This window comes from Engystomops pustulosus, chromosome 2 (assembly GCF_040894005.1).
Source record: "Engystomops pustulosus chromosome 2, aEngPut4.maternal, whole genome shotgun sequence".
In the NCBI taxonomy this organism is placed as follows: Eukaryota; Metazoa; Chordata; class Amphibia; order Anura; family Leptodactylidae; genus Engystomops; species Engystomops pustulosus.
The window spans coordinates 141,309,165-141,328,656 of NC_092412.1; the positions used below are offsets into that span (position 1 = coordinate 141,309,165).

At 39.0% G+C, this 19,492-nt stretch overlaps 1 protein-coding gene across 2 annotated transcripts in view; it reads left to right on the forward strand.

The window, feature by feature from the left end:
- Window positions 1-19,492, forward strand: part of CSMD2 (CUB and Sushi multiple domains 2) — a 648,217-nt gene that overhangs the window by 449,317 nt on the left and 179,408 nt on the right. Inside the window, exons 11-13 of one of the 2 annotated variants that reach the window (XM_072136727.1) lie at window positions 1,479-1,582; window positions 1,724-1,836; window positions 17,027-17,209. The exons of the other annotated variant lie outside the window; for it this stretch is intronic. Coding sequence (XP_071992828.1) covers window positions 1,479-1,582; window positions 1,724-1,836; window positions 17,027-17,209 — 400 coding nt within the window. The remainder of the gene's footprint in view (window positions 1-1,478; window positions 1,583-1,723; window positions 1,837-17,026; window positions 17,210-19,492) is intronic. 2 annotated transcript variants of the gene reach the window in all.

Sequence of the window (19,492 nt, forward strand, 5' to 3'; positions counted from 1 at the left end):
TCTACTGGTCCAAGAACAGTCCTCTCCCAACCAATGGTGCTGCAAAACATGGCTGATAGTGTTAAATTTGATCTATTTATATTTATCTATGACTTTGGCCACTTGCACCATTCCCCCCACTGATGCTAATAGGAAATGAGTGGCTAGCCGGTTAGCTCTGTCGCTGTGAAGTGACACACATTTGTGCATTTTCCTCACTGTATCTTGACCAAGCAAAATAGCCCCCCCCCCACCCTAAAGGGCCTTACATAAATCTTAACAAGTTTAATTGCTTTGGTGCCCCTGAAGGTTGACTGCATCTCATACTAGAATGGATCTTCTCTACAGAGGTCCTATACTATTTGAGATAGGGGACACGTTAACACCATGTCCTACTGTCCTATTTGGCTGAAGGTTTTGGTAGATTTAGTTAGTGCCCAATTTTAATCCTTTCTATTGGGATTCTTCACAAATATGTATGCCCTTGCCACACAGCTAGTCTAACTGAAAGTTTTTGTTAAATTGATTATGAACATGACAGTTCTTCATTGAAATATTACAATAATGTTCATTTTAAGAAAAGAGAAATATCAAGAATGTCTTTTGGTTGACCACTGTTGAGATTGTCCTTTACAGAGTTTATATACACTTTTAAGTTAAAAGGGGGATAAAAAGACAAAAAAGAGACAGTTTGATGTTTAGTCTGTGGACGGGACCTGCATGGACTGGTTAGGTGGGGGGCGCAGGTTACTTCTGTTTGGGCCTTGTTTGTTGAACAGCCTGATGGCAGCGGGGAGGAATGACTTACAATAACGCTCCCTCTCACATTTGGGGTGAAGCAGTCGGTCACTGAATGTGCTCCCCAATGCCACCACAGTCTCATGCAAGGGATGGGAGCTATTCTCCAGAATAGACTTCAACTTACACAGTGTCCTCCTCTCAGCTACCACCTGCACTGTGTCAAGAGGACCCCCCAGGACAGAGCTGGCTTTCCTAATCAGTTTGTCCAGTCTGCTCCTCTCCCTAGCTGAGATGCTGCTTCCCCAACAGACTATGCCAAAGAAGATGGCTGGTGCCACTACAGAGTTGAAGAAGGTCTTAAGAAGAGCCCCCCGCACTCCGAATGCCCTCAGCCTCCTCAGCAGGTGTAGCCGGCTCTGACCCCTCCTGTGAAGTGCATTTATGTTCTCTGCCCACTCCAGTTTATTAGAAAGTGCATTGTTACCTTATCATAAAAATTACATTGTCAGGAATTTTAAGTCCAACTTTAGAATGAAATAGTATTAAAAATGATCTTCCCCTTCTTTTAATAATAATTATACAAGGAAATAATAGATAAATATTTTCTGCTTTACAAATCAGCAAAGATGTCTCTTCTCTGGTGTCTGTAGATACAATATATTACCAATGAGATTATCAGTGCTTGTTTTCCTTATAGACTCCCACTTACATAGAACGTCTGCTGTAGCATTTACTCAGCTGTTTCCATGTTCTGATAGGTGATCAAGCTGACATTTGAAGAATTTGAGCTCGAAAGAGGGTATGACACTCTCACAGTTGGAGATGGTGGAAAACCGGAGGACCAAAAATCTGTACTCTATGTGTAAGTACAATGGAATTAATAATGCTATTCTTTAAAAATTATGATGGATTTTATTTAGAGATATGTATTATATTTATATAAACAAATAAAATTTTCATTGTTTTGTTTTGATCTTGCTGTGTTTTATGTTTCTTCCAATAGACTGACAGGTGCTAGTGTTCCTGATCTGATAGTGAGCAGCAACCACCAGATGTGGCTTCTCTTCAGGACTGACTCTTCAGGGAGTAACCTTGGTTTTAAGGCTTCTTATGAAGGTAAGCAAGACTTTTCATAAGTATAATGTGTACACAGATGGTCCACCATATGTATCACTTGCGCCATTCAGCGTCTAGAGAAAAGAAACTAAGAAACTATATGTCTCTGAACACAAAGAACATTACTTTCAAAGCACACAGAATTTTCTTTTCATTCCTAATCTAACCTTTGTTAGTAAAGGCCATACATCTTATCTCATATTATTGTATTCGGTAATGTTTCTATATATTTATTGATAGTAGTGATAGTATATATATATATATATATATATATATATATATATATGAGTTATTGTGTCTTATGAGGAGATCCATAGTCATACAGAGCCTACACATTTAATACGCATGAAAAAATCTATAAAGTACCTAATTTGAATGCTTTTACTTATAAAGATAAAAATAAATTTGTTATTTAATACAGCAAAAACACAGATGACAAATTACACTGTGTCACTATTAAATAAAAACTAGGCCACAATGCAGAAACAATGTGTAAAGAATGAATTACAGTACAGACCTAGGTATCAGCCATGTGCTTCTAGTCAAGTATTCTTTGTTTATTAATCATCAGAAACTATTACCAGCTCTATGAAAGCAGAAGTTTTGGCAGTTTGTTGGTCTAGAGCAGTGGTGGCGAACCTATGGCACAGGTGCCAGAGGTGGCACTCAGAGCCCTTTCTATGGGCAGCCTTGCCATCACCCAAGGGCAGTGTTCGACAGACAGGACTTAAGGCCTCTTGCAGCCCAGGACCCTAGAAGGAAGCTACAATGATAATCCAAACTTGTTCTCCTTCTTTCTACTGTATTGGCGTCCTCAGATGCATATACCATTCAAACTGCGAAAGAGCAGGGAGTAATAAGTTACTGCTTAAATTGTCGCATTGGCACTTTGCAAAAAATGCATGGGTTTTGGTTGTAGTTTGGGCACTCGGTGTCTAAAAGGTTTGCCATCACTGGTCTAGAGTATTATGGCAAGATTGTTTCAGATGCAGTCCACGTAGAGGCATCTAGAGAACTCCATTCACATTTGGTTATCAGGATATTGCTGGCCCCCGGGTTACAGATCTGAACACTACCTTAGAATACTTTGCAATTTACTATAAAACCTTATACACTTATGAACTTCCAAAGTGATGACTATATTTGAAGATGCATGGTTTCTGAATGGGCTATATCTCCCCACCCCCATGATAGAGTACCATTGGGTGCTTATCCAGGTGCCCATCACTGAAAGAAATCTGTGGTGGCACTGAAGAACTGTATGCTCAGTATCTAGTTTCTGATTTGAGTAGCATGTATCCTAAGACTAGGGAGATGGGATATATACTCCCTCCCTTTCTAGAGCTTCTACAGTGAGATAGATTATTTACAAGTAAAAAAAAAACCTTCCAGGACAGTTGAACAACAGACCATAAATGAATATTCTAGAAAATTTGCCCCAAGCTCAGACCATGCAAGTTCATGTCAGTACAATTAGATTGAACAAGTGTTGTTTCTTGGCTTGTTTAGAAGGGTTGTAAGAGATGGTGTCTTTATCTGAAAAAGAACTAGTTTATAAAATTACAAATAAACAAGCCAGAAGACTTTGAAACAATGTACTCTACACATTGATCTGGATGAGATCAAAGTGGAGATGTCTGGCCACAATAAACAAACCCTTTAAAACAACCGTCAAGCACGATGGTCAAGATGCTGATCAAGAAGTGATGATTTGGGCTTGTTTTATACCCTTTGGAGATGGAAACTTGCAGTCATCAAGTCAATCTTGGACTCCTCTATATATCAAAGTTTTGTAGAGTCAAATAAGCAAAAATGATTTAATATCTAAAGCTGTGCAAAAACTGGGTCTTGGAACAGAACATTGATCTCAAGCACACCAGCATATACACAAGAGAATGGCAAAGAAATAAAAGAATCAAGGTATTATACTGGCCCTGGAATATGGTGAAGAAGAGTGGACAAACATTCCACCAGGTGTGGGAACTGTGGGAAACGGGTAAAGACACTTGGGGGTGCTCATTTATCTTTAGGACATTTGTGTGTGTGTCTTTTCTTTTTGCTATTTTGTGGTTTTGGAATTGTTTTATTTATATTAGAAGGTGATATATCAGACATGTGTGTCTGTTGTTTTTGTTGCGCCTTTATTTTTAAAAAGTTGCAAATTCTTCTGCAACTCCCTCCTTAAACTTTTGCCTATGCCTGCTCAGGACTGGAGTTTATTGAGCCATTTTACCACAAATCCCGCCAAAATTGTGACTTTTTGGTGTGTGGAAACGTGGAAAATTTTGGCACAAATATGCAAAAATATACATGATAAAAAGTCACAAATATAAGAGCTAAAAAAAAAATTTAACCCCTTCCCGACGCGCGCCGTACTAGGCCGAGCCCTCTCCATAGCCGGTAAGTCTTTGCTGCATATTGCAGCAAAGGCTTACCGGTAACACCCGCGATCGGTGCTAGCAATGCTATGCTATGCTATGCAATGCTGCCGGAGGCTTCAAAAAGATGGCGCCGCATGGGCGCCGCCATCTTGGCGCGGATCTTCGCTCCCCGATGACGTCACGGGGAGCGGTGATCCGTTGCCATGACAGCATCGGGCCTCACGAAGGCCCGAAGCTGTCTCGCTTTAACCTATTCATTACAATGTGCTATCAGCACATTGTAATGAATGAGGAGTAAAATCCCCATATACTGCCATATTGCAGTATGGCAGTATATGGTAGGATCAATCAGACAACCTAGGGTTAAAGTACCCTAGAGAGTCTGAAAAATAATTAAAGTAAAAGTAAAAAAAAGTTAAAAAAAAAAAAATTATATTAAAAAAACCTAAAAATTCAAATCACCCCCCTTTCCCTAGAACTGATATTAATATTAATAAACAGTAAAAATCATAAACACATTAGGTATCACCCCGTCCGAAAATGTCCGATCTATCAAAATATAATAACGGTTTTTCACTGCGTTTAACCCCGTAACGGAAAATAGCGTCCAAAGTCAAAAATGAAATTTTTTTGCCATTTTGGAAAATATAAAAAAATTAATAAAAAGTGATCAAAAGGTAGCACAGTCCTAACAATGATAGCAATGAAAACGCCATCAAAAGTCGCAAAAAATGACACCACCCACAGCTCCGTACACCAAAGTATGAAAAAGTTATTAGCGCCAGAAGATGGCAAAATCAAAAAAAAAATTTTGTACAGGAGGTTTTAATTTTTTTAAATGTATGAAAACATTATAAAACCTGTAGCCATAGAATTATGGGTGCCATTCGTACAGCTAGCATACGACCACCATGAATGTTTGTGTGAATGGGGCCTAATGCACAGAATCAAGTAGAGAATAGTGAAGAATTAAACTGAAAATACTGGGGGATATTTATTAATCTGTCCAAGACAGAATTCTGTCATTGTTTGCACTAAAAAACTGTCTGCACCACATATAAAGGGTTTTAGACAGTTTTCTGGCTCTCCTATGACTGGCTCAAAAAAAGGGGCATGGCCCTGCACCAAAAAGGCCCGTACACCAGAAATACTGCTGACTCGACAGAAATGTGTCCTAATTTTCTGGCTTAAAGTAAGCCAACTAATAGGAGGTGCAGAGTACAATCAGACAGTCTTATACTAGGACAGATTTATCATCCAGCATTAGACAATTTTATAAATCTGGTGCAGAATAAGACGGTCTAGTCAAAGTCTGCACTCTCTAACCTTAGGACACTTTATATAAATCTGCCCCACTGTGTACAGAATAAACATCCACATGTCCAGTGTGCAGCAAATTGGAGTTGTAATCCATATGCTTCGCTTATATAGTTTGTATGTTTATAATGAAACTGGAATAGTATTTGAGATGTTTCTAGAACCAAAATGTTTTCAGAACAAGTCAAATGTTCACAATAATCCTTGTGTTTATTGTATCTTCATGTAAGTTAGCAATATGTGTTAAGCATTGTTCACTTGGAATACATACTCTGAAAGTGCTTAATAGTGGCATTTGGGGAGTTGGTCCAGTCTGTAGCTAGCATGTAGCTAGCCCCATATATAAATACATATACAAAACCACTACAAAGATGAAGTTTCATAATATGAGTATGGGTCACTTGAAACAAAAGTAGCTTGTCCCTCCCTCAAAAGATCTGGAGGTGGTGATCAGTGGTGCCTTCTATTTGCATGCAGTGGTGATTACCCCATAGCTCCAGCCAAACAATTCATCCTACCTGCATACTCCTATTTTCTAGAGAATAGCTTTGACATAACAAAATAATAATAATAATAATAATTATTATTATTATTATTTATTTTTATGGCATACAAAGATTATGCAGCGCTACACAGAGCTTGACAAATCGGTCCCTGTCCCCATGGGGCTCACAATCTAATCAACCTACCAGTATGTTTTAAAGTGTGGGAGGAAACCGGAACATACAAACTCTTTAAAGTTATGACTATATTGTTTTTCCATTTATTACCCATATAAAATAATATTTGAAGAACAGAGGAAGCAGCAGTCTTTAGGAAAATTAAGGGAAATTAAGGGAACTTGTGACTGACAGAAATGGACAAGGCACATAAAGCAATATTTAGTATGCCTACTGTAAAAATAACAAAAGCTCATTTAAAAGGAAAGATAGATCTAGAGGAAGGGATGTAACTAGGAGAAGCAGGGCCCCATAGCAAACTTCTGAATGGGGCCCCTTCCCATATACATACTACACACATATATATACACACATTTATATACCTATATATATAAACATACAGTTCACCCATACACACCCATTTATACACTTTAAACACATTTATATACTCACACACACATATACATCATATATACATTACATATGTGATATATATATGATGCTGTACAATGTGCTTCATAATATGTATATAATGGGGTATATCCACAATTGTTAAGTGTCAGGTCAGATAACGGAGCCCCCTGACACTGCAGGCTCAATAGTGGTGGCTATGGCTGCTACCACTGTAGTTACGCCCCTGTCTAGAGGCTAAAGTTTAAAGGCAGATAGGAAACATTATATTTGCATGTCAGTAACTTTATTAAGCTCCAAAAGCCTCAACATATCCTTAGGATAGTGTCTCAATTAATCAGGATTAATTCTGTTTTACTCTCTGCTCCTTTTGATTCCTCCTAAATGTGAAAGGCAGCCCTAATGAATCCATTTTCGGTAACTGTCTGAGCGTCTCGCATTTATTTTATTATTTTTTGTAGTTTGAGTTACTAATCTCCTGTAACCAGATTGTAGGGAGGGACAAGCCACTGGCATTTCCCAGGCTTAGAACTAAATTCCTCAGATGTTCTTTTAATCTTGGATATAAAATAAATATAAAACGCGCAGATAATTAATGACTGTCTCTTACTTCCCAGCACACCGTGTCAGGAAAGCTTTTTCTTTCCAGTAAACTAGAGAGCAGGTGCCTTAACCCTGAAGAGAATGGGAATCCAGGTTACTTCAAGACGTTCATCTTAAAGGCATAGTGTTCTTAAGATGACATTTTTAATAGCATTGTAACCACTTAAACCTGTGCAAGGCATATGCAGCTATATATACACAGTGAGGTATAACCAAACACTAGGAACAACAGATCATGTCATGACAGTAAACTATATAGCTCGAATATAAAACCAACAGTAAAACTACAACAAAAACAAAATGTGGGAATACACTGTATAAAAAGAGCAGAGAATGTACTCAACCGGAGCAGCACCTAGATCAATCTTCCGAGGACATGAGCAAAAGTCTAAAATATCCATTTTCCCCAATGATTAAAAAGATGTGTGTGGTGTGTACACTGCATGGTAGATCTCCAAGGAGTCATAGTAGCCCCCAGCCTCCTGTATGATTGCTGCTACACACAAGCACATATCATCCCAGCCAGCCTAAGCATCCATATAACTAGCTGAGTAAATTATTTACAAATATACATATTACTGAGATAACATCTTAGCAGTGATGCACACAAACCATAAACTTCCCTCACCAGATCCAAGACTATTGAAGTAGCTCTAGGGCCTACATCAACATTTAAGAGGGCCAGTTCTATTTCAATGCAGGAGCCTGTCTGCAGGTGATTGACAGGGTCCCTATAAAAGAGATTGACATAGGTCTAGGCGTGCATCAATGAAACAGACTGAAACATGGGTCCGGCAGCAGACTGCTATTGACACGGTCCTTGAAAAGGAAACAATCAGAGAGATGTCCTGATAAGCAGGCTGATAACAGGGTTCCTATAACGGACACAGCAAAAGGCAATGGCTAGGCAGCAGGTTACTGACAGGGCCCCCATAACAGAAACTGTCAGAAACAACATGTGCTGGGCAGCAGGCTGTTGACAGGGCCCAAAAACTGACAGGGCCCCCAAAGCCAGAACAATAAGATACAAGAGTTGGGCAGCAGGCTACTGATAGGACCCCCAAATGGAAATAATCAGTAACAAGAGCTAGGTAGTAGGCTAAAGACAGGGCTCCTCAGAAAGAAACAGAGACAAGAGCTAAGCAGTTGACTACTGACAGGGCCCCTGAAACGGAAACAATCAGAGATCAGGGCTTAGCAGCGGTCTAATGAGAGCATCAACATTCAAGGCTAATTAGTCGTTTATTGCAAGGGCCCACATAACAGAAACAGTCAAAGGCAAGAGCTGGGCATAAAAGAAACAGTTGGAGACCAGATCTAGTTGTCATCTGCAGGAAAAGCCTGTATTACAGAAACTGAGATTAAGGTTTGGCAATTTATCTCTACACTGTTTCAGTTTACAAATGGGATCAGGTACTAGTTGCATCTAAGGGAAACAAAGAGCTCCAATAATGAATTTTATTAGTGGTCCTTGGGAATCCCAGCCCAGGACCTCAAATTTCTACAAAGAGATGTGAACAAACCCATTAGCATTTAAAGGTCACTCAGGGTCTGTAGAAAGCTTGGTAAGAACATTGCGGACAGCAGATAAAAGAGTAGATCCCCACTCACTTGGTCTGGTAAAATCTTTAGATTTTTTATTCATATATAGGAACAATACAGGCATTGTACAGTTATAAAAAATGGGATGACAAATTTCAAACCAACAGGTATTAAGTCATAGATGCCATAGAAAGCTAAAGAGCTGGCTGATATATTGCACCCACCGGAAGTCAAAAGGCTAAAGCTACGCAGGTGCTAAGTAGTCAGCTGCTCTAGTAAATACATCATGTACTAAATAGAAATCCTATGGAAGAAAGCAAAACAAAAAGACCAACAGTTAATACATTAGTAGTTTAACACCAAATTACAGGCAGTCCCCAGGTTACATACAAGATAGGGTCTGTAGGTTTGTTCTTAAGTTGAGTTTGTATGTAAGTCGGAACAGTATATTTTATCATTGTAATCCCAGCCAGAACTTTTTTGGTCTCTGTGACAATTGGATTTGAAAAATGTTGGGTTGTCATAAGAATCAGGATTAACAATAAAGCTTCATTACAGACGCCTGTAATAACTGTTATAGCTGTTCATTGTAGCCTAGGACTAAAGTACAATAAATTACCAATATCCAGAGGGCCGTTTGTAACTAGGGGTCGTATGTAAGTCGAGTGTTCTTAAGTAGGGGACCACCTGTATTTCTAACATTAAGACCTTTGGGGTGAATACAATCTTTTGGGAGTATCCAAAAACAATTGAGTAGTTTTCTTCTAAGGTCACCTCCTCTTTCATTAGGTTTAATTCTCTCCAAGACTTCTTTAATGAACCATAGACTGGTATGTCTATAACCATAGAGATAGGAATAGAGTAACATCCCTTGCATACTGCCAGGATTTCCTTCTCCTCAGCATCATTAGCATCAGGTCTTCCTACCGTAGCTCTATAATTCCAGATGATTATCCGAATAGTACCAAGGTCCACTTGCTATAGGCGCACCACCTCCAGAGTTGTTTCCTGAGTGCCTGACCTGCCTAATGGATGTTTGCTGAATATTTAAAGGGCATTTTTGTCTAATGCATTCTCCCAACTCATCCCCTCCCCACTTTGCCAATCTTTCCCTGCTGATGGCTGGTGCTGAACTCTGTGAACAGAACTGTTTAATGGAGTGCAAGCTAAAGGACAGGATGGAAATAATGTGTATACAACTTTAGCTGTAAATTAGCGCATAGGGAGGAGGAGGAAAATGTCTGTTAACCTATTTCATGCTAAAAAGGAAAATACAGTGGTCTGGGTCTGAAATGAATGGCATACAGCATAAAAAGCAGCTTTATGAAGAAACACACAGCAGGATAACATGAAAATGTCTTTCTAAGATTTTTCTCTAAGCATTCCAATATTTAATGATCCACACACAGCTTCTAGTATGGAACACATGGGCCATTTTTATTAAAGGGATTGACACATTTACATTTACTGATCTTTAGCACAGACTTGCTGACTCCCTATGGTATTGCTACTTAACATTTTATAGAAAAACTTTATTTGGTGCCATCTACAGTCCAGCACTGCACATTACAATATTGCAGTGAACATATGAAATACTGTAATACAGTTATGTTGTATAATGTAGTGTATGACATGTCTATTCCTATTTACATTTACTTATGGTAGAATGAGAAGGCAGAAGGTACAATTTATTTTACTATATAAGGTTATTTTACTATACAAGGTTCTGCAACATCCCCCACCGGGCCTAGCCTTTGAGGTGAGGCCTGGAGACAGCCGGGGCCCGCGGTACCGGAGTGGCTGGCGGTTGCGGCCTAAGCACGCTATTGTCACGGTGCTTGGTACGGAGGAACCAGAGGGCTGTCCTACAGCCTGGCAGGTCTCCAGCAGGGTGGTGTTGGCAAGAAATGATGAGGGAGAGGCTGCTATAGCGGATCTCCCTGGGGCAACCCCTTAATGTCCCGAGGGTGAGTCTCTGGGTGATGGACAGGGTGCCGGTGATGAAGGCAGCCGTATTAGCAGGGACCAGACGGAGACAGAAGTTGAAGAAAACAACTTACAGTTCTTTATTTGAACCGGCAGGAACCGCAGCAACGTGCCTTTAACAGGTAAAGGAAGTGCTGAGATGGGAGTTGGAGGGAGCCTCAGGAGATAGTTCACCAGCCTGGAGGTAGAGGGCAGGCTGGGAGGCAGCTGTGTCCTGGTAGGAAGCTTCAGCTTGTCCTGTAGGGCTTCAGGTATCACCTTTAAAGGTAAGATGATACCCCTTTTCCTCACTACACTAACTCTAGTCTAATACTCCACTCTTCAGAGGCAGGGGCTAAGCTCTTCCTGCTCTGGTATGGGCTAGACAGAGATTACTTACTCACTCACTCTCTAGGATTCTCCTAAAGTCCTCTTTCTCTCCAGAATCTGAGACTTCTCTGAGATCTGAGACCCAGAACATTCCTGGCCAGGGAGTTTTATTACCTTCCTTTGGTCAGGTGGTGGCTGCTCCTCCAATCACATCTCAGCTTACAGAGCACAGGATGTAACACATATCATTGGACAACAGCATCTTGCATCATACAAAATACTTAACCTCTGCCTTGCCAGGCAGGATTCACCACTGCAATACCCCTATGTCCTATCAGGACCATGTAGTGTAAGGTGATTACATGCAGGTGGGACGTATTCGCAAACCCTCCCTCGCCATTGCATCGGCGAGGGTGTTGCAGTTCCATTATTACACTCTTCCAGCAATAGAAAGAAGTTTACTAAAAGCATTAGTAGATTTTCAATTGAAAAAGGTGGTATCATGTCTATCTCAATTCATAGAGCTCCATTAACAAGGTCCAAGTGTATCCTAGTGCATTGGAAATCTTAGGAACTTATTCTGAGGTGATGACATTTCCCCTATATCACTGATTGCCTAATCCCACACCCTCTTTTCTGTAGTCCTGTTTGATCAATTTTTGAAAGGTTGCTAAAAAGAACAAAAAAGCATCAAGCTTTGAAAACAATCTGTTTGATCCATGTTTAGAAATGTGTCAAAAGTACTTGCTCTAGTTTCTCTTCTGTAATGGGGCTTGTTTGAAGCTTCACGGAAACAGAGCTGAATGTAAAAATAATCTAAATCTAGTTGTGTATATATTACACACTGTAAGCACTTTGTGTACCATTCACCATGACAGTAAAACATCATAGAAGCTGTGTCTATACTTACATATTAGATCTAAACCATTAAATATGTAATTGATAGGTTAATTATTTCCATATGCAGCTGTCAGTTACTAAAAGGTACATACATTGAATCAAATACTGATATTCTGTACAACAAGAAGTTTACCTGTCACTACAAAAGATCATGTAACCGGTAGGAAGCATAGGAGGAGCTGGGCAGGTTGTACAAAGTGTCCTTTCTGCAGGGAGCATGTTATAGAGCAGGATTCTACAGAGTGATTAATATATATATATGGAGGCAGAGCTAGAGATGCCGAGAAAATTGTACATAGTGTTCTATGAACAAAAAGTGTGTTACACACTTGGAGTAGATGAGCACAGTGTACACAGTGCCCTATCATTAGGCAGCCTGTTATAGAGCAGGAAGAGCTGTACAGATTATACATAGTGGCCTATCTGCAGGTAGCATGTTAGAGAACAAGAGGAGCCAAGCAGGTTAACATGTGTTTTTGTGGGGATAAATTCTTTATAAGCACTTTTAATAGCATTTATTTCTGCTGCTCTATATCTGCTAAAATGTAGTTACTACATCTATACTAAATCTATAGTAGGTATAGTAGTTGCTACTAAATTTATAAAATGTACCTAAGTCAGCTGAACATATGAGTTTATTAAGTCAGGTGTTCTTGAAAGATATTGTACTGTATTTCCCTAAAAAAAAGGTCTTGGCACTAGTTCTTATTTTTAGAGCAATTCTTATTTTTCCAAGAACAAGAATTCATATTTATTTTTGAACAAAAAAATAACTTCTCTAACCCCTTAACCCCTTAAGGGCGCAGCATTTTTGGCTCATTTTTTTTCTCTCCACCATCAAAAATCCTTAACTTTTAAATTTTTCTATGTACTGACCTATGTAAGGGCTTCTTTTCTGCGTTTTACCTGTCAGTGACGTTATTTATTATTCCATGTCCTTTACTGGGAAGCTGAAAATTGGTGAAAAGGCATTTGCGTTACTTTCACTGTGCACTCCAAATGATACATCTACTTTATTCTTTGGTTAAGGACTGTGCAACCTTTTGATCACTTCTTACATTTTTTATGTGATGTAAAATGGTGTAAAAGGAGTGTTTCGAAGAGTTGGGGCGCTGTTTTCTGGGGGAATAGCAGTTTTTATACTTTGATAGATCGGACATTTTGAGATGGAGCAAAATCTAACATGTTTGTGATTATTACTGTTTATTACATTTTATAACAGTTCAAGGGAAAGGAGGGTGATTTGAATTTTTTGTGTTTTTAAGAATTTTATTTTTGAAACTTTTTTAAAGTATTTTTTTTTTACTATTTTTAGACCCTATAGTGTACTTTTACCCTAGATGGTCTGATCGTTCCTACCTGTATTACAGTATATGGCATTTTTACACAGTATTCATTACAATGAGCCACTGAAACTGAAGATGCCACATGCAGCCTCGGGTCTGACAAAGACCTGAGGCTGTCATGGCCACCGATTGACGCTCCGTGATAGCATCCAGAAGAGTGAAGATTGGAACAAAGATGGAGGCGCCCACATGCCACTGTCTTTTAAATGCCGCCATCGGCATCAGAAGAGTTGATACCCATGAATGGTGCTAGCATTAGCGGTGAATGTTTGCTACAATATGCAGCAAACCCCACCTGTGTATGGAGAGGTCTAACTCTGTGATCCCTCTTCATACAGCTTTAGCACCTCTGCGCCAGGGCGTAAAGAAGTTAAAAACTCTCCAAACTCTGAATTTCATGCTGAATTTCTTGTGACTCTATTTCTATTGGAATCATTGGCCCTATCTCATGTATAGTAATATCACTTTCCTTAAAAGAGCCCTACTTGTCAAAGTAGCTGCTTGTATGGCATTTGCAGTGTAACAGTCAGTGATTTTATTTAATGAATTCTTCACCCATGTCATAACTTTCTGCAACATCTAAAATATTTACTAATGTATAATGTGCGGGAAGCTACTGCAATGACTGCCGCTAGTTCTAATTTTCAGGGGAGGCCTTATATTTCTAAGCTTGAACTAGCTCTTATTTACGGGGGATATTCTATTTTAGGGGAAACAAGGTAAAACTAACACTTGGAGTTTTCTTTTTTCCTTTACCTTAATTGTAATTATCTAAAATACAAGAAGTGGTCTATAAGTCATGTCTATAAGTCATGCCAGACTAAATTGTGTATAAAGGTTCATTTAAAAAAGTTATATTAGAAATATTGTTCAACGGAACAGACTATTTATTTCTCTTAGTCCACTTTTGTTCTTTTAGGCACATTACAAATTAGGAGGTGGTGAGGCCATTGCTGCAAGCTAATAAAACTCCAATGTAATCTCATGTGCTAATTGAAATGCAGCCAGAGAAAATTGCTTTAAATGTTATTCTTATAATAGCTTAATGCAGTAATAAGAGCCTTTCAGTATAATACAATGATAAGTATTCCTATCTGTAATCTGCATACAGATCCATGCATTATGTCTATATGATGATGTACTGGAACCAAAACTAGATGGTCAGTCCAGTATTTCTATCTTGCCAGGAGACATAAAAGCTTGTTTTCTGTCTATTTATGACCCATGACTATAATAGGAAAATTATGCATGAATATTCCCTTAAGCAACTGGTATCTAGAGAGACTACTTAGTCATTCCAAAAAGCTAACCGGATGCAGATGGACAGTTAGCATATTATACAACAGACGGAGCAGACTGCATGGGCTGTGTTCATTAGGACATAAATTACCCTCATAGTATTGGTCTTTCATTGTATACACAGCAGGACTCATTATAATAATACAATTGGAAAAATTTTTAGCTACATAGTATGAATGGTGCATAAATTCCAAGGGTATTGGAGGAATCTTAAGGTAGCATATGCTCTTCTTTGAGTGTTACCTGTCTCTGTATCTGTTGTGAGGCTTGAAGTTATTTATCATCAAAGGTAGGTTCCTGGGCCATACAGATGTCTTGGTGGTACTGAGTACCATACAAATAGTGTTGAAGCTTTTGGTAATCCAAATGAAATGGCTTTATTCAGCTTTTAAATGATTGTAGGAATTAAAAGAAAAACTGCCTCTTTCACACAGGACACAATACATCATTTTTAGAACCCTAACTTCTAGATGAAAAGTAACTCTTGTGAGGTCCATATTCGGCAATCTGGCTGAGATCCAAAGTTCCTGTTGAATTCCAGTCCTCTTAGGACAAACCACCTGTCTGTCTCCAACTGCACTACATCTCTTCCTGTAGGACGCTGCCTTGCTGTAAGTTCTCCCACTGGTGTACGTATAAGGTTCACAACCCTTGGCCAGTGTCACACAACTGTGGATTGTTTGTGACTCCACAGTCATGCATTGGCTGGCTTTCAGACTAACCACAGGACAGGACTCCAAGCATCATAGTTATGTGTGACACAAGGAGTCTCTTCTTCCCTGGGGAATAACAGCGCTGAATTGTAAGCAGGATTGCAGTTCAGAACTATTCTTTGAAGGGAAAGAAGGGACTTTGTGCATCAAACATAACTATGAGGATTGGAGTCCCGTACTCAGGACTGTGATTGGTCTGTGAAATCTGTCCAGTGGACTGATAGATAGACTCTATACACTGTATGAAGTTGAGTTACCTTGTAAATATTTTATTGCACTCATTATTTTGCTCTATCTAGTGTTAATTATGGTCTTGCCTCATATTTTGATATACTTATCAGGTCCATTCAGATTTTACTTTGTCTAGACAAAAGATGACCATATACTTTCTAATAAAATGCTTGTTAACAGTTAATACTTCAACACACCTGCCATAAAAATACATATGCTAAGCAATTAAGCATGTCTTCTGAATAGGCAGAGAAAAGTTGTCTGCTAGCAGCAACCTCTCAGGTTGTACATGTTGACATTGTAATGGTTGGCAATATTTCCCCTGTTTATAGCTATCTTAATAATTAATATGGCCACACAGAAATCCAAATTTTTTGAGCACCCCCATGATATAGTATGTAAACATATAAAGCCGATGGGAGTTTTGCCTGACTTTTCTATGTTCAACAGTGGAAGCTATAGACAAGCAGTAAAGTAATCATCCTATAACCCCTGTCCTTTGTTTTTTCATACAAACCAATTTGGCAAACTCTCACAGATGTAGAACTAGAAGAAGAATGAGAAAGAGAATTCTGGTTTACAGCTTCACTTCATTTAGGCTTTGCAATTATTGTAAAATTAACTCAAAACACAATAAAAACTAATCCCAGAACTCAGTTTTGAACACTTCAAAATCCCATTGGGCAGCTCTTTCTAAATCCATATATTTGTAAGAAATATACATTGTTGTTAATTTCCCTCTATGTACAGCATAGTGTTAGCTATATGTACATTTGCTGTTTGGCTTTAGGGATGCACAATGAGGTATAACTATAAAACATCTGTTCCTTGAAGTAATATTTTTACATAATAAATCACCATAATGGTTCTCATTATAAAATCATACATTTAAGGGGCCCTGTCTGGCAATACGTGAGTGAAAATTCAAGGCATTACATTACCAAGGGGAATGAGAACTTTCTGCTTAAAACTAAGAGCTTCAACACACATTATTGTATGCAAATATATGTATAATTCCCATTGTCTGTTGCCTAAATATTTGTGGTTTGTTAAGTTCCATGTGATTTAAACACGCAATTTATAAAGCTGTCTATAAGAGGTAATTGAGGGAAAGTTCTTTTTCAGCTTTTGCATCAAGTGGTTAAAAATTCTCAAGCAATGAAGCCTCAAGACAAACAGAATATTGAGTTTGATTACCGCTCTCCTGCATGCAGTACAATAGAATAGCATACTTATCACCAGCTGCTGCTGAACCTGAGTATTCTGGAGCGCCTCATCTCATTCTCCTCCTCTAAGTGTCTGATAATGGTGCTTATTGATAGTGACCGTGATGTCTGATCATGTGCCTAAAATATGTCAATCTGTGATTTGCAATGACAGTACTAAATGTAAGAATGGTAGAGATGACAAGTACAAGAAACTTAAGAGAAAAAGTAACTTTGCAATATGAAGCAAGTTTTCTGAGTATACTATATTCTATTCTTGTCTTTCAGAAATAGATCAGGGGAGCTGTGGGGACCCAGGAATTCCAGCATTTGGAACAAGAGATGGATCAAGATTCCGACATGGAGACACTCTGGTATTCCAGTGCCAGCCAGCGTTTGAGCTGGTTGGGCAGTCGACAATCACATGCCAAAAGAACAGCCAGTGGTCTGCCAGAAAACCTAGTTGTGTGTGTAAGTGAGGAGAGACGTTTGTGTGTGTGTAAAACCAGGCCAGCCAGACAACAATGGGTGCCATGCACCCACTCATCTTTCCACCCACCCCCCGCCCAAGGCAATAAGGATTCGAAGTGCCATGCAAATGAAAATACTAATCGCATGCTAATAACATTCATATTCCATTTTCAGCAGTAATTTAAGCCGCTCAACGAGGGAGAGGTGCAGCTGGAGTTACTGCCTCTCTAGGAGAACCTTATTTTTTATCATGAAATATTCATGTTTTAATTTAGAGGAAGAGAATTTCAGCAATCAGGCAGTTTTTTCAATGTACCTTGTGCTACGTTTTTAGTTGAATTAACTCTCTCGATGTTGGCTCTGAGTTGAAGGACTACTTCTCTAGACTTCTTTTTATGAGCTTGTCATACCCATGGGGTAAAGATACAACATGTATTTGTGAAAGGTGCAAGATAAGATTTCTTGCTATGTAATTAAACCTATTGGAGCATTCTCCTTACTTTTTATTGGACTGAGTTATATTACAGTCTGGTTATATAGGTCATTGAGCAACCTCATGACATGATTTCAAGAGAAAAGCCAATTTATCTAAGATTGTAATGTGGATCAGGGTTAGTCATTCTTTACTTTATGGGGACTCCCAAAACAAACCCTTGATTGCATTGCCCACCAGTGTACTTCAATAAAGACTGATATATATATATATATATATATATATATATATATATATATATATATATATATATATATATACACACACACTCACCAGCTACTTTATTAGGTACACCATGCTAGTAACAGGTTGGACCCCCTTTTGCCTTCGGAACTGCCTCAATTCTTCGTGGCATAGATTTGACAAGGTGCTAGAAGCATTCCTCAGAGATTTTGGTCCATATTGACATGATGGCATCACACAGTTGCCGCAGATTTGTCGGCTGCACATCCATGATGCGAATCTCCCGTTCCACCACATCCCAAAGATTCTCTATTGGATTGAGATCTGGTGACTGTGGAGGCCATTTGAGTACAGTGAACTCATTGTCATGTTCAAGAAACCAGTCTGAGATGATTCCAGCTTTATGACATGGCGCAATATCCAAAGAGTGCCAAGAAAATATTCCCCACACCATGACACCACCACCACCAGCCTGAACCGTTGATGCAAGGCAGGATGGATCCATGCTTTCATGTTGTTGACGCCAAATTCTGACCCTACCATCCGAATGTCGCAGCAGAAATCAAGACTCATCAGACCAGGCAACGTTTTTCCAATCTTCGCCTACTGTCCAATTTCGATGAGCTTTTGCAAATTAGCTCGAACCAGACTGCCCATTCTCCTCTGATCTCTGGCATCAACAAGGCATTTCCGCCAACAGAACTTCCGCTCACTGGATGTTTTTTCTTTTTCGGACCATTCTCTGTAAACCCTAGAGATGGTTGTGCGTGAAAATCCCAGTAGATAAGCAGTTTCTGAAATACGCAGACCAGCCCTTCTGGCACCAACAACCATGCCACGTTCACAGGCACTCAAATCACCTTTCTTCCCCATACTGATGCTCGGTTTGAACTGCAGGAGATTGTCTTGACCATGTCTACATGCCTAAATGCACTGAGTTGCCGCCATGTGATTGGCTGATTAGAAATTAAGTGTTAACAAGCAGTTGGACAGGTGTACCTAATAAAGTGGCCGGTGAGTGTATATATATACAAGCACATATATAATACAAGCACTGTCATTAACTGCAATCAGTGTTTACACCATTTATTTTGATGTATTGTGGTTAGCAAATCTATTTGAAAAATGCAACATGTACAGAGAACACAGAGTAACATTACGGCCATGTACAGAGTATTTTTGTTTTGACCCTTGAAGGAATAAGAGCAATGCTATTCTTATGGTAGGTCCTAACTAACAATACTAAGCACAGTTTCCTGCTCACCATATACATTTTTCTCAAATAGAAAGGATTCTTTTTTCAAATACTTAGATAGAAACCAGTGCTTATTGTTTTCATATATCTGCCTTTACAGATATGCTCAAAATAAGTTGCACATGGACATATCACAAGGCAACGAGTTAGCTAAAAGGGTTAAATGGATAGCCTCACATCTTTATTACCTCCATCTAAAACTGTAGCCTGCAGCAGTTTAAATGCCTGGATCTCTGTTGGCAATCACAACCCTAAAAGGGGTATACAGTACAGTTTAGGCTATGTCTGAGTACTGTAATATGAATAAGATTTTGCATAATCCTTACCACAGTGGTTACGTAATTGAAGTATC